The 16,374-nt window shown below is 41.6% G+C and overlaps 1 protein-coding gene across 1 annotated transcript; it reads left to right on the top strand.

The window, feature by feature from the left end:
* The first annotated feature begins 1,601 nt into the window (after positions 1-1,601).
* Positions 1,602-11,593, top strand: LOC101846732 (28S ribosomal protein S27, mitochondrial). Its single transcript, XM_005097956.3, has 3 exons — positions 1,602-1,799; positions 7,072-7,220; positions 9,704-11,593. Exons 1-3 carry the CDS (start codon positions 1,629-1,631, stop codon positions 10,791-10,793), a joined length of 1,410 nt encoding a protein of 469 aa, XP_005098013.1. The 5' UTR covers positions 1,602-1,628; the 3' UTR covers positions 10,794-11,593.
* The last annotated feature ends 4,781 nt before the right edge of the window (positions 11,594-16,374 follow it).

Below are 16,374 nucleotides of genomic sequence, written 5' to 3' on the forward strand. Positions count from 1 at the left end.
GGGATGCGGGGGTATACCCAACATAAGAGTTGGGAGGAGGACCAATGGAAGGGGTAGGGGTGGTATGTAAACCTAAGGCTTTTTATTCTTCCGTAGCTTGCGCTAATTCTGTACGTAGTTGGCTTTTTCTAGTACGGAACATTTACTTGGGAACGGAATGTTAATCCACGAGTAGGCCTTGGCAAAAACCTGCCCATTGTACAAACTGTACACTCATTCAACTCATGAGAACATGCGTCACCACACTGCGTGTTGCTTCGAGGGAAAGGGAGATAACAGAGAAAAATATCATTTTCAGAGAGGAGCTAATATAAACCAGAGTTATCTCCTTTATTATAAACTACAGAGACACTAAAATATAATTAAATACTCTCTGTAAACTATAAGCTTCCCGTAAAAGCCCTCTGAAAAGAAAAGCGAAGCCAGTTTTGTCGACGATCTACAGCAATGCATTTGGTCCACCACTGTACTGGTGTCAGCTGGTTTAGATGACGGTCTGCCGGTTTGTATAGGCTTGGAAGTGATGACAGGATCTATGTAATTTCTCCTCTGTTTTTAAACAGACTTGGGACTGTCCTTGGATGTAGGCCTAGATATATCAATAGCAGTTTTTGCAGCTCAGTTTGCCGAGAGAGAAGGGGGGGGGGGGGGGTCCCTGATGTTTTCAAAATACGTTTACACATTTTAGTACCATCTGGTCAAAATAGCTGTTGCAACACTCGTCAATATCTTATTCTGTGTTACCGCAAACATTTTTTGATTTAAACGACAACGTAAAATGACGCAATGGCTTGTCTGGTGGTCTTAGGTAACAATTTTGATTCTACTTGAGTTCTTTACATTTTACCGACGTCTGTGGTGCAATGGTTAAGCGCTTGGTTGTCACATGCAAGAGCCCCTAGACATTCCAGAGTAAATTTTTATCGGGTATCTCGACGGCCATTCTGCTGGGATGTTGCTCATAGCCGTTGGTCCCGCGACAGGTTGGTCATGAGCCTGCCTCCTGTATAATTCTAAGGTGTGTCGATGGGGGTTTAAAAAACAACTACATTAAAAAATAAAAAATCTTGACATAATAATTTGTCAACTGCAGGAGCAAGAAACAGAATAGAGTAAATTGTCGTAAGGGGTGTAAATAGGTATTTTATCTGGATCTATAACTATACTATACATGTACTAGGATTTTAGTATAAGCTGAGTATAGACTCCCCTATTTAAAATGCATCTGTTTTTTTAAAAAACAAATCAATTTCAATTTTTTCTTCTATGATATGCCTTTCAAGAGACAAATTAAGTTGGGAATTTACAGAAGACACATCTAAGCCTGTTATGAAAAAAAGCGTTTAAATTGTAAAGTGTAAATAAAAACCAGCCCCAAAGTTGTCCCAAGGCCATGGACCAGTTATTTCGATCATAATTTACTTTCTTGCACCTTGAACACAAAGGATCAAATCAGGAAGCACAATAATTTAACACTGGATGTTGTTGGGGGAAAACATATTCTTTTATTCGTTGCGATCAGAGCCTTTCTAGTTTAGTCCTCTAGGCCTAGATCTATTTCTTTTCTTTCGTAGCGCAAGCCTAAATGCATTCATTCAATCATATTTTTTAAGTTTCTCATTTCCAAGATGGCAGCGTCCTTGCGAACAGTGTTGACACTCTCAACTAGACAGTGCGCATCCAAGATTCTTAGAAGCCACCGTGCTGTGGCCAGAGTCCCAAGACGATTTCTCTTGAGCGAAGCTTACAGTTGCAACGAAGCATGGAGGAAGCAACTTGAGGATCCAGCTGTTAAACAAGTCAGTTTTGTAATCATAATATGCGTATCTTGTGGTGGGCCACCTCTATTCTCATCCGGGGTGAGAATAGCGCAGGCGAGTCTTTTGGCTATTCTCACCCTGTGTGCGTTCACCGTTATAGCCTAGATCTAGGCCAACCAATTTTGCGTTTACCCTGAACTGCAGAATTCTACAGAAAATTTTTAGAATTCTGCGTCGTGAACAAATGTTCCCTTACTACTGTTCAAAGACTGTTGTTAGCCTAAAAGCGTACAATTTTGTCTTTGGGCAGTGGAGAGAGAGAGAGAGAGAAAAAGAGAGAGAGAGAGAGGAGTAGCGCGAGAACTTCCGGGCAAAACAAAATGCCGACCCATGTAGTTCGGCTCGATTCGAAAGGTTAAATAGCCGTGGCATCTTGTCTTAGTAGACGACCAAATTAATTTACTTTTGTGTTTAAACATCATTTTAAAACTTTGTTTTGGTCAATTTCATCGTCCCCACCGATAGACAGTATTCAGAAAGAGACAGAGAAAGAGAGAAGAGGGGAGGAGTAGATCTTGCGAGAACTTCTGGGCAAAACAATATGGCGACCCGCGTAGTTCGGCTCGATTCGAAAAGTGAAATAGCCATAGCATCTTTGTAGACGATCAAATTAGCTTACTTTTGTGCTATAACGTAATTTTTTCTTTGCTTTTATCCATTAGATCATCCACTCCGATAGAAAGTATTTCGAAATTAGGAAAAACAAGTCTTGTGTCACACCCACAGCGGATAAAATACCGTCCAGACCGCTCACTTAGTTTTTCTTCCCCGGTTCCTCCTGGACCATCCTCACCACCCTGCCCGCCCCGCCCGACAGCCCAGCGCGTAGTCATAAATCACTTGTCAGAGGGGTTAATTGGGGTGACCGCAGCGCCACTCCTCCAGTGCCGGGGCAGTAGTAAATATGGCGTTTTTTAGTGCGAATTGAAAGCCTCCTAACTCAGAAGCTATAAAAATGCTACAAGGTCGATTGAGATTTCATTGTAACGTGCTATATTTGACCTGTAAGCCGGTATAACTTGTTTTCTTGCAAGTCCGATTATATCAGTTTTACAAGGGATTTAAGTAAGTCTGTGATTTTCAAACTGGCATCTTCAATGTTCAGGACTTTTTCAATTTGGATTTAAATATTTCAATCCGCCCCCCCAACGATTTAAACAGAAATTCATGTATCGACTGTGGTGACAATTTTCATTTACATGTGCAAGTTTCAAGTGCACTAAGTTATTCTATGATTTTCTGTGATTTAAAAAAAAAATACCAACCCACCACTCTGAACATTCATCCTTGCTGTTTTTAGTTTTCTTGCCTCTACTACATCTGATTTTCGTTGTCATTTTTAACAATATTTTTGTCATGGAGTGCCACACTCAACATGATCATATGGTGGGCATTGTGCTCAAACATCATCGCCTGCTTGAGGAGGCTGCACATGATATAGATGTACAGCTGGCCCATCAATCTATGGAGAATTGCACGCCTGGAATAGGACAAAATGTGCATATCTGCGGCAAAAAATGAAAGAGGGCTGAAAAAAACGAGGGGGACATTCAATTGTTACAGGGCTGTCAGGTTTTGTCAGATAATCCATGAGAAGCAGAGAGATTTGAGAGGGAGGGTTCTACTGTACATGATCAGCTGTCAGAGTTAGAGTTTTGAGGAGCTTATTCCAAGGTCCTGCCTGCTCTGAATTTGATAACATCCTCAAACAACACAACATCTCACCACAGGCCTACCACAGTCAGTCAGTCGTTCATTTATAGGAAACCACTGCCCTAAATACATCACAGCCCATGTGTACAGACAGCTAGCATCATTTTTAACTAAAGGAACAGTTGCATGTATACGAAATCAAAGCATAATAGACACCGCTTTAATTGTTCTGAGAGAGAAATTTGTTCACGTAAAAGACACCTTCAAAGATATCCACACAGTAATTGCATATGGAAAGCCAATCGCTTTAGAGAGAATACCACATATTCAGTCATGCATCACACGATATATGTCTTCATACAGATACATATTTGGCAAATAAAAGGTCTTGAGTCAATATTGCTGTATAAAACACGTGCTACTCAATCAAAATCAATCAAAAGAAAAGGTCATCCCCAAACAACACGTCCTTGAGAAACACTGCGTTCTTTGGATACCAAAATGTGGGTTTGGAATGGCCTTCCATGGTGAGCAAGGGGGTGAGCTCACTCATGCAACCATGGCCAAGCTGGAAAAACGAGTTGCAGCAATAACAGACAAAGAAAAACACGTCCAAACCCACCCTAAGCTACTCTGTCGTGTGCACCACCCATCAAAAGACGAAAGCTTACAGCGGAAAAATGAGATAATTCCTCCAGTCCAGCAATATTGTGTTCTTTTTGTATTTTGTGTTTAGGTTGTGTTTTCATAAGTGTATCGGCAAGGAAAGATCTGTTCTGTAGTTACATGTATCGTGGATATCGCTATGAAAGATCAAGGTCACAAAGCAAGAGTATTGCAAAAATCTACTTCAAACCTGAATAATTACGGATCCAGAAGCTTCTTGCATATGCCCCTTTGTGAGTACAAATTTCATTATGTTCTCAGTCCTGTGTGCAAATTTGATTGAATTCATTTGGGGCAATCACATTTAAATTGATGTTTATAATTGATTACCCATGACACATTTATCAAATTAAGTCCCCTTTTTGAGAACTTCACAGCTTTTAAGTGTAATGCAACATGGTCTTCCGATTTCTTCATTTTCTTCCTTAGTATGTTGAATATTTTCGTGGTCTTTATTAAAATGTTAATCTTACATTAGCTTTGGCTCACTGTGCTAGTAAACTTTGCAAAAAATACAAGAGCGCTGCCGGTGTTCGGCTGATAAGGGAAATCTCCGGCGGCGCAGGTAAATGACCCCGTGAACTGGGGAAGCGCGGGCTTGCTTGCCTCGCGCCAGCCGAAACTAAATAGGCGCTCCAAACCCGCTGTGCACCGGGTGAGAATAGCCAACGGTGGCAAGTCTCACCCGGAGTGAGAGGTCGATCGTATTTCTATTCTCACCCCGGGTGAGAATAGTCAACAAGAGTGCCGGGGAATGCAGGATCTTAGGCGAACCGGGATCTTAACCGGCGAACCCAGGGAGGAATCTACGGTAACTCATGTTAAGGCTCACCATCATCAGTAAAATGGTCTCCCTTCACTCTAAAATGAACTTACGTGCCCCCCTGGGTGGGTTTATGACATATGACGAGCAAAGAGTGGTTAACCTTGATGACCTATCACAGCGCTTAGTGGCGTGAGGCGTGCCATTTTCACTTTAAATTATCCTATCGTTAGTCTCAAGATCTACGGTTATAATCCGTTGCCCCTTCGCTTTACATGTCCAAAATTTATAGCTTTCCTTCTCTGACCAAATTCCTTCGCCTTTATCGTTACGTGCCACTATGTTGTGACCACACCAATAAAAATTCAGTCTGTCTTGCAAATTCGAGAGTAGAGACAACTGCGGCAATGGCTAGGGAAGTGTACACAGTTCGATGTGACCCCGCCTGGAGTGAAGTGATGTAAGTTTGAGGGAGAGTTCAGATGTGAGTGCAATGTTTGGGGAAAACAAATGCGTCGGTCAATTCAGACCTTGGTGTGATCCCGTTTGGGGCAAACATTGCACCGGTTCATCAAGTTTTACAACGCGTATGTGATCACATTCATGAGAGTGGCTTATCTTTGACACGACGGGCAGTTCATTGATCTCAACTTTTTATTCTTGGTTGATCGGCTGTGCCCGCTTGGGTTTTTGTTTAGCAAATTATGAGCTGAAATGCGGAATCTTAACCGAATGTTGACCTTCAGAGTGAATCAGAGCGGGATTTTAGGGGTGACTTTTGTAGAGTAAAAATTCTGTTTGTCTTAAAACAGCGGGATCTTAGGCTGAGACTGCTGTATTTATTAATTTTTAGGGGCTTTTTTTTAAAGTTCAATTTTTTCGATATTCACAGAAATAATGGTTTGTGACAGTTTTTAGAGCCAAAATCGTTCTCAGCACACTAAAAATGGTAAAATAGTGACGATAAAATGGTTTGGAACTTTTTTATAAATTTACTTTACCGGTGGCCTTTTTACCCATGCAAACAGCCAGCTTTTTTACCTGACTTTCTTGTTTTTGTTTCCAATTGTGTATACAAATTTCCATGGAGTTATGCCGTGACCACTTCTCCTGAAAAGTGCTCTATAATGAATTGCGTGCTGGTCTGTGGAAACAAACATTGACGTAGGCTAGGCCTTACACTTATTTGAAATTGTTGCTTGTATTGCTATAAGAACACTTTGGATTCAACGAAATTGAAGGTCAGGCTCGATGACTTTGTCTTTGTTGTATCCGGGTTTCACTGTAGTTGTTGTATCATTTCCTGAAATTCCAAGATGACAAACATTCTAATGGATTAGATAGCAAGATTCTGTTTGATAATTTCTTTGAAATGTTTTCTCTGGAACATGTGATAATTGTCATTACCAAAAGAAGTCCCTGTATTTCCTGGCTCAAGTAAATTGCTAGCCTACCTTTCAGCACATCTTAGTCTGTTCACAAAAATACTGAGCTCACTTTCGGGTGGTATTTGCGTGTGTATTAAGGGGGGGTGGGGGGTATTTGTCTTTTTAAAAAAAAGCATTGGCTCTTGACATCTTGTTAAAAAGTTGGAACTACTAACCACACAAGATATTTTTACTGGTTAGTGTAAAACTCCCGCCAAATGCTGTTTTGAAAAGTGACATATGACAGAATCCTATAGGGGGTGCCCATTAGCGCGATCGGGTCGGATCGGGTCGATTTGGTAGTGGGGGTTAGCCATAGTGAGGGCGAAAAGCAGCCATCCTGGCACAAACCTATCGACGCTGTCGGTGATCTTAAAAGACAAAAACGTTTGTTTTCAAGGCTGTGAGTCGCGCAATCGGGTGGTTTGCAGCCAATCACACCAAGGCTTTGTAACCTAAGAGTCGCGTGTCCATGTTGACACTGCGATGTCAAGGTCAGGCATTTATGCTCGAAATACTGAGTCTACTTTAACTTCAAGGACATTGGGTACAATCACGATGGGGTTATTTTTGTAGTGTGCACTGACATCACCAGAAAACGACCCGACCGGACCGGACCCGACCCGATCACGCCAATTGGCACCCCTATTACACTGAACAGTTGATTGAAAGACTGTTTGTCAAGCAGCATGTCTCATTACTGATGGTTTGTATGGTATCAATGGTTTTTGCTTTTACCCAGGTGTCACTGAGCGAGTTTGCCTTCCAAGTGCGGGATGAGCTGGAGAAGACGGGAAGAGCTTCGGCTGTCGACGTGAATGTCTTGGCCCATCTTCTGCAACACATGGAGGAGGAGGATGAGGTGGAGTTTATGGAGGACATCTTACATAGGTAGGTAGCCTCTTCTGTGTTGACGAATTACTTACTTACTACCCATTACGCCATCTGGCGTTTAGGGCAGCAACAAAGGATCTCCAGCTCTGTCTCTTTTGGGCCATCTTGGTCCGCGTTCCCCACGAATGATTCCAGGACTTCATTTCAGACTCTACTGTGCATCTCCAGGTCACTTTGGGTCTGCCCCTTTTGCGACGTCCTTCGGGGTCTCCAGTGGAGGGCAGTCTTCACAATAGAGTCTGGTTCTCTTCTCAGAACATATCCAATCTATCTCCATCTTCTCCTTTTTATTATGGTGGTCATGTCCTCTTGCTTATATTTACATAACAGACCTGCGTTGGAAATCTTGTCGGGCCAGAAGATTCTGAGCATTTGGCGTAAGCTGGTTGTATGAAAGGAAGTGTTGACGAATTAAATAATAATAAATAGCATTTTTATAGCGCATGTCCCTACTCGAAAGCAAGCTCTCTATGCGCTTTACACTATATTTTTACCCCAGCAGACCATAGAACACTCAGAAACATTCTCAGCTTCTCGGGAAGCATACATTGCCAGCAGCTGGTTAAGTGCTCAAACACTAACAAACTGACAAGATCTTTCACTGTCTATAGCTGGGTACCCATTTTCACCTGGGTGAAGTGGGGAAAATTCGTGTAAAGTGCCTTTTCCAAGGTCACAATGTCGGGCCCGCGGCTCGAACACCCGAACTCGCAACCTCTCGATTACGAGTCCGGTAGCCAAACCACTAGGCCACCGACGTATTGCAAAGTCATGGAGCTTTACCTGAGTACTGATTTATGCAGATGTTTTATACCCCTGAATTGACTTCCAGCATAAATTAATGATTTTATTAAGGGAATAGTGGGCCAAAATGTGAGGCGTGCTGACTAAATGAGTTACTTCTCAGGTTTTGGTCCTATGGAAATAGATGAGTCAAATTTATATAATATAAGTTGATTTTGGACAATTTATATGTCTAAAATTATTTAAACTATTTTGTCCAGTACATTTTAGGAATGGGGTGTTAAAGAGAGCTAGTTGCTTCTGTTAGAGATTGAGTTAAAAATTATTTTCTTGTCATGCATTAGTTGTGTGTCCCCTCTGACTGGAGGAGACTCTCATGGAGTCCGAATAACTTTTCGGGTTGCTTGCTCAATTGTTCAATTGTGATATCTTTATAATTGATGTAATGCGCTTTGAGCATTTTTTAGAAAATGAAAATGCACAGCATAAACGCTATTAATTATTATTATTATTAATTATTATTGTTATTATTATTATTATTATTATTATTGTTATTATTATTATTATTATTATTATTATTATTATTATTATATTATTATTATTATTATTATTTTCAAAGAGTCTACATAACAAGAGGGTCCACTCTTCTCTTTGAGCCAATTAAAAAACGGTCCTCAAAATTAGGTGACGCCCTCTTCGCAAATGCACACCCTTTGCGAACAGAGTTACCGTACTTGTCTTTAATTAAATAATCAAAGTGAAACTAACAAGTTTTTGAATAAATAAGAATTTAAATTTCGGAAGAATGCTTTTTTAAAATGGTTACGCTGACAAAAAAAAAATCCTTTTCTGGAGGAAGGGGTGACTGTTTTCTTCGTTTAATTTGACTTTAGAATGAGAGGCGAGAGGTCAATAAGATTTAAAAAATCCCTAAAACTCCTCACTGAATGAACCCAAACAGCTGATGAACAGCAGTCGATCTGCGCATGCAAGGAGGTGCTATTCATATTCTTCTCCTTTTTTGGCTGAGTGGACCATCTTGTTATGTACCCTCTTTGTTATTATTCAATTTACCACCTACTTCCCGTTAGGCACATGTCGTTATCATTCAGGTATTCCATCGCTACCGATCGCTGAGTGGTGAATCATAGTCATAGCTTGGTGGACTGAGACAAACAGGGAAAGAGCACTTTCTTATTAAAGGTTCAGCATTCTGCCTGGCAAACCTGTGGATTAAGACTACTTTTTTATACACTGTTTTCAATACTAACGAGACTTGTGCGGGAACCGCTCGTGATGTGGCCATTTAAATAGAAATATCGGTTATGTTTCCTCTCTTTCTTGCCATGCTCAGCCCTGCTCTCTCGCTTGTAATGTGGCCTCTCTCTAATAATAGGGATTTTGTGAGTCATCATCAACTGGAGTGGAATGAACAAGGAGGGGATGGGGTGGGGGTTGGGGGAGGGGAAGGATGTGATTGATCGTTTTACCTTTATTTTTTGGTGAGAGAGGGAGAGAGAGAGGAATGATCTCTATTAGAACTGTATGATGCTTGTGTTCTTTGTATTTTTTGTATTATTGTTAATGGCATTGAGCACTTTCTAAGTGAGAATGCGCTTTGTGTAAGTGAAATTTATTATTATTTTTATAATCATTATTATTATTATACATTCAATTATTGTTTTTATTAGCATTATTATTATCGTCATCACTATTTTATTAATATCTTTCATCAGATTCAGTCACTGCCAGGACTGCCTTCCTCGCAGTGACTCCACGTCCCATGCGGTTGTGCGGAGCTACATCGCTGCGGGTCAGAGCGCCCGCCTCCCAGCGCTATTGGCCGACCGGCTTCACTTCGGCATCCTGCCCAACCACTACACCCTCAACCTCCTCATGGACTATTTCATCCGACAGGAGCGTTTTGCCGAGGCGGTCCAGGTGGCCTACTGTTCCACCATACAGGAGGATTTCTCCAACCCCATCAATGCCTGGTTGGCTCTACACGCATGCACGCAACGGTTGTTGGGCACGGATGTCGACGATTTAGCCCCGCCCCCTCCAGAAGCTTCTGATGGTGAAGAGGACTGGATCAAAGTGAAGTACATCCGGTATCCGTACTACGACGATCACATGGATATTAAGGACGAGCGTTTTCTCCTGGGCAAAACGTTGCTCATGATTGGGAATACCGACAGCATAGATGTCCCGAGTGATGTGAGGAACAGTTTGAAAGTTATCGGTAGTGGTTTGTATCACAAATTTGCCAGAGGTCTGGCTAGGCTGAAGGACATCGCTGAGTCAACAGAAGGGAATGTCCTGGAACAAGCGTTGGAATATTTCTCTCAAAGTCTGGACAAAGTGGAGGCTAGAGAGGCTGACGAGCCAGAGGTGGAGATTGCCCTGAGAACAATGGACGATGAAATTCGCAAGCTCTTGCCCACCAGGGAAGAGAAGGAAGAATTTGTGGAGGAGCTGGGTAGACTCCGGGAGCGGCTTGTAGCCCAGGGTCGTGTCGTGTCTGGTGTGGATCTGGGTCAGTCTGTCTTGGACATGGCTACCGCGAGCGTCCAGCAGTTCGAATCCGCAGAGATCTCGCAGCAAGAGGCTCTATTCAAGGTGTGGGGCCAGGAACAGCAGATGGAGCTGGATAGACAGATGGCCGAGTACAGGAAGAAGGAGAGGATCGAGGAGATGAAGCAGCAGGTGAAGGAGTTGCAAGAACAGGAAGAGCTTCTGACTTACTTTGACTTTGAGGAAAACATTCGGCTGAAATTTTTGGACGAAGACAGAGCCACAGATCAAAAATTGACAATTTCGAAATGAGTTTTACAATTTTGCGTAGGTCTATGAGTGTTTGATGGCTTTGTGACTAGTAAAACTGGTGATACATGAGATTGTGTTGTTGCCAGCTCTGCTGTATGCTGACAATATCGCCTTTTTTTTGTCCCAGCAGTTTCGAGAAAAAGAGGTTTTTTTTTTGTCAGTGTAACTTGTAACCATTGAAAAATAGTGTTTTCTGAAATTTGAATTCAAATTTATTAAAAAAAAACTAGTCACAGTTTCACTTTGATTTTCTCACACAAGTTGGGTAACTGATCAAGGTTTCGATTTAGCAAATAAAAAATTTTGTCTCGGAAATGAAAAAAAGGTGTTTTGTCAGCTTACGGTAGAGCTCTGTTCACTCATTATAATTCTGTGGCTACTCTGGTCAAAGGGTTATTGCATCATTTGAACGAATGAGGGAGAAGTTTTAAACTCTTGAGATTGTGACACATGCTAGCTACATTGTGATTTTGCATGGAAGACTTTCACATTCTTTATTAATTCAAACTGCCTCCATTTTTGGTTTATGACTGTTTGGAAAGCCATCTTTGTATTTCATATTATTGTGATGTTTTCTTAATAGTAGACAGGTATGTTTGGAATATAAGAGTTATTTCACTCTTCATCTGTGCATAGTATGAATTAAGAATGTGTGTAGAAGTATGTATGTATGTAGAACTGAAGAATGTAGCTGTGAACAGATGGAATAAATGTGAAAGGAATACATGTTTGTGGATTTAATACATGTTATGTGATAGAAGTATTGTTGGAAAGTGACATAAAGCCATGTTTGAACTGATTGTGAGTTTTTAAGTTTTGTACTTACATTAGATTTAGTACATGGTATTCATTATAATAGCAAAATCAAGCAACCTGGAAGAGATCAAATTCTTTCGAAATGAGTTCACCCATGATGGAAAGATAGACAGAGAAATACAAAACCGAATGAAAAAAAGACAAGTGTTGTGGTTTACCAACTGGCAATTTACTTTCACACATCTCAACATTGCAATGGAAACAAAGCACCAATTAATTATACAGCATATTTATATATACCAATAGGCTTACTGTGTAACCAAGCTCAAACATGGACGAAAACAAGTTTTACCAAAGTAAAAGAATCACCTGTGAAATTAGATGCCTAAGCGTGCGGGCATAATGGAGTCGCTTTGACCTCACCTTCCCCTCACACCGGCACCAAACAGTCTCCTGTTTGCCGACGCTGAAATTTAATATGTGTGACTACAGTTGCACGAGACAGAGTGGAGGCCGCTCACTCTCCAAAATAGATAGGGCTTGCTAACTAACTTAATTAATTTTAGTCGCCTTGGCGCACCAGTCATCAGACAATTGGTCGCTTTTGAGCGCCAGGGAGCTATCATGATAAACGCTATTTTGAGAAAATCAAAGTTAAAAGTTTTTGGATCTTTATTCAGTCTCTTTAAAAGTAAGACAAGGAAAGTTTCCCCCATAACCAAACAAATATACACACCAATGAAACGAAACTTCTCCTATAGGTAGGACAATGCCCACTTTTGGTGTAGATTTCTGAAATCCCCCGAAATTTGGGTTGTCGTGCTTGTCCTTAAAAGTAAAAGCGAACAATTGCTGATTACTATTACTACTATTAGTGAGCATGGAACCTGAGTTTTTAATTGCTGCTGACCAAAAAAGCTCAGGTCTTAGGACAAGACATCTCAACTACAGCACACGCATGTGCACACACACACACACACACACACACGCACGCACGCACGCACGCGCGCGCGCGCACACACACACACACACACACACACAATGTTGTCAATGTTGTCGGTTGCTGCTAGCATTAAAGTTGAGATCTGAACGTGGATTACGATGATTGCCTACCTTTCTTTTCTGTGCAATACGGTAACTGCTCAAAATGCAGAGCGTCTAGTCTAACTGTATTGGGTGTTAAAGCTCATAATATTCTGCCACGGCTCGAGGCCTTCTCTAGAATTGAAATGATCCATTAATGTTTCACGAATTTGTTTTCCTCCACAGTCTTGGTAGCTCTTGTACTGGTTGTTGTTGTAGCCTTCTCGGACGAGGGCAACAAATCTCAGAGTAGGTCCCGTGTTCAATTTGCGCACGTTAAAGATCATCCCTTTGTGGTCCATACTAAAATCGATAAGAGTAGGCTTCGGCCGCCACCCGGGCAAAGTTCCAAATTTCCTTCCAACTGAGAATGTTTAATGAGTGTCCCACACGCTCATATGACCTTATGCAGTGCGAGCGCCATAAAACACTTACCAAAAAAAAAAAAGAAAAAAAAAAAAAGGTTGTTGTGATAGGTCGATTCTAAAGTTGCCTCATTTTTCTCACTTTCGATTGCGGTGGATCGATGAAGCTCATGGATCAGTATAACGGTATAAAGGACTTAAACTGCCTTTACAATATTTGTAGCAGACTTGGGCTGCCACTATCTTGAACGGTGACAGTGGAGGGGGAAGCGACTCCACTCTGGTTCCCCTCCTCTCCTCACCTTCTTTGGTGCGCATCATCAAAGAGGTGAGACTTGAGACGTTGGTGAGGTGAAAGTGAAAGCATCTCAACAGTGCCTGCACACTTAGACAATCTTAGAACCCCACAAGAAGAGACCCAGGCAAAGAAATGACATTGTCGGATCTGAGATAACAAGTTGGCTCATCTCCCTGCCTGTACATGTCTGTCCCCGTGGTCTTATGCACCAATAATTTAGCAAAATGTGATATTTTTTTGCATAATTTCTGATTATTTTCCTTTATCATTCTATGTAAAAAAACAACTCAACCCCCCAAACCCCCCCCCCCAAACAGAATCACATAATTTCACATTTTTTGGGCTCAATTTGCATAATTTCTTTTTTTTCCTTTTTTTTCATAAAACGACGGGGACGGACATGTGCCGTAGTACATCATGTGGGCTTTAGACAACAAATGAGATGGTCTGGACATCTGTCGAAACTACTACCAGACAGTATAGCAGCGGGAGCGTACAGCTATAGTATTATACTAGTGATCAGATGAATATAAAGTAGAGGAAGAGGCAGACCCAGAAAAAGACGGAGAGAAAGTCAGAGTCAGAAGAGCATTAGACAACCCCCCCCCCCAAAAAAAAAAAAAAAAAAAAATAAAGAAAATAAAATGAAAGCAATCTATAGAAGAAGGCAATACAACGAACAACAGCAGAACGACGTTTGCTTCCTCTCCTAGCACTGTTAGGTAACAGATGCCGGAAAAAAGCAAAAAGCAAATAGGCTTAAACTGTAATACTAATAAATGCTCGAAGTACAAGGGGGCTACCCCGAAAAATGTTGTTTTGAGAAAGTCGAAGGTACAGTTTTTGCCCCTTGTTCAGTTTCTTTAAAACCTTATTTCCATCTTTGGGGTCTATTGGACACCAAAGCCATGTTTTTTGGCTCTAAAATCCTCAATTTTTGACCCTCGAACCTGAAATGTCTTGACTTTTCCTGATTTGACCCCCTGCCTGACCACTCCAAATTGTGTTTCTCTCATGCGCATGGTTTACTCATCCCGAAATATTGGCGCTTTTTGGGTTTTGGTGTTGTAAAAACTTATTCGTGCTATAACAACTTGCTCTTTTTATCCATACAACATGAATTCTAGAAATCGAAATGAATCTTCAAATCAGAATTTCAAGAAAATACATATCAATATCAAACAGTGACACTATTAACAAAAGCATAAGAGTGCTTTACACCATTTTCTTCAACTGGTATGCTCTAATCTATGATGTCTAGAAGTTTCAGATGAAGTCGAAAAAGGAGCATTATATAACATTGAGTTAATGAAGTTACATGTAGCATGATTGAATGGCTTACTACTCTTTTGAATGGACTTGAAACGAAGAAGAAAAAGAATCAAATGGTCTGCTGTGGAAGATAAACACTGTGAAACACTTTCTTAGAGACATAAGTGACAGGGAGCTATAAAAGTAACATCTTTATGATATATATTTGTATTGTTGGTAATAATTAACATGGTTGCAATTTTATAAGACATAAATGCAGATAAAAATAAAATATAAAAATATATTACATGTATATATAGCTCGATACCGTATTATAACTTTTCAGTGCTCATTGCAAACAAATATGTTGTTGTTGTTTTCAAATCCCTTTAGCTGCGAGCATTTCGCTCTTGGCAGCGCAATGCTTCCCTCAAGTAACCACATGTCCTTGTCATTTGTCAACGCCAGAGTAGAGCAGGCTTTGTAAGTCTGTAGGTGTGTGTAGGAGCCTGAGTCGAAGAACTGCCAGGTTTGGGCAGTGAAGGAGATGTTCAAGTTCAGCGGTCTCCTCGTGGTAGTCACAGTGTCTGCAATGGGGTTCCCAAGTGGGGTTCTGTTTATGTGCTTGTTGGTGTGTAAGTGTCCTGTGCGCGCTCTGAAGATCAAAGTCTGATCAGCTCTACATAAGAGATTCGATGGGTCTTTGGGGTTGGGTTTGTCCATGTACCCGAAGAGAGATCTTCCTGTTTCTGCGTTGGCCCATCTGTTCAGCCACTCGTCTCTGCTTTTGGCTTGGATGATCCTTCTGCAGGTCTGTAAAGAGACGGCTGTGTCTGTCTGGGGCAGGCTTGCTCCAGTCTTTGATAGCTGGTCTGCAGTTTCATTCCCTGGTACTCCAGAATGACCAGGCACCCATTGCAGTGTGACCCGGACGCCAGGTAGTGCCCATCTGTTTTACAAGGCTAAGAATGTTCCCGTCCCCTCTGTAGTCTCCTCTTCCTCCTTCGACAGCTTGGAGTACTGACATTGAGTCAGAGAAGACAACAACATCTCCTGGTGTTACTGCACCTTCAAAAAAGTCTTGGGTGATCTGCTCCAGGGTCTTTACAATGGCAACTCTCTCTGCGTCATAGTTGGAGCTGTATGTTCCACATCGGCCAAATAGTTGGGTCTGATTCTTCTCTCCAAGGTTGTTTCGATATTTGATGATGGGTGCGTATCCAGCATTCCGTGTCGCGTTTGTTGCTGACCCATCTGTGTATGCATGAATTGGGGTTTCAATATACGAGTCCACTGTCTCCAGGGCACTAGTTCTGAGGATTTCTTCTGGTATGGTCATGGCACAAGAAGGATCTAGAAGTCTCGTCCTTATTGTCATTTCTAGTGCCTGCCAATATGGAGGTTCGCTGCTGATGTTGGTGATTGGTTCTCTGTTCTTGGGTGGGTCAAACTCCTCAAGTAGTTTTGTTGCTTCTCGCATGGAGGAGGTCTTCTGGATGCGTGTTCTTGGTTCCCACTCTTCTGCCATTTTTCTGCTTTCGTTCGGGTTTTCTAGTCGCACAAATCTTTCGTAGGTTTCGAGTGTAGCACTCTTTCTTCTGAGGTCCAGTGGTTCTATGTTGGTGTGGATTTCGCAGGCGCTTGTCGGCGTGGTCTTCATCGCACCAGAAACAAATCTGAGTGCTTGGTTCTGTACTCTGTCAAGCTGTGCCAAAGAGCCTTGGCTTGCTATGGATTGTAGGGGGCTCTCGTGGCCTAGAGGTTAAGGTGTTGGCCTCTCATTCAAAGGTCCCGGGTTCGAATCCGGGTAGCGACCAAAAAATTTTCT

The sequence above is a fragment of the Aplysia californica genome, unplaced genomic scaffold (genome assembly GCF_000002075.1).
Source record: "Aplysia californica isolate F4 #8 unplaced genomic scaffold, AplCal3.0 scaffold00169, whole genome shotgun sequence".
Taxonomy (NCBI): Eukaryota; Metazoa; Mollusca; class Gastropoda; order Aplysiida; family Aplysiidae; genus Aplysia; species Aplysia californica.

Coding starts and splice junctions, on each gene's coding strand:
- LOC101846732 (XM_005097956.3), top strand. CDS start 1,629: ATGGCAGCGTCCTTGCGAACAGTGTTGACACTCTCAACTAGACAGTGC. Junction 1,800..7,071: donor AGGATCCAGCTGTTAAACAA/GTCAGTTTTGTA, acceptor GCTTTTACCCAG/GTGTCACTGAGCGAGTTTGC. Junction 7,221..9,703: donor ATGGAGGACATCTTACATAG/GTAGGTAGCCTC, acceptor ATCTTTCATCAG/ATTCAGTCACTGCCAGGACT.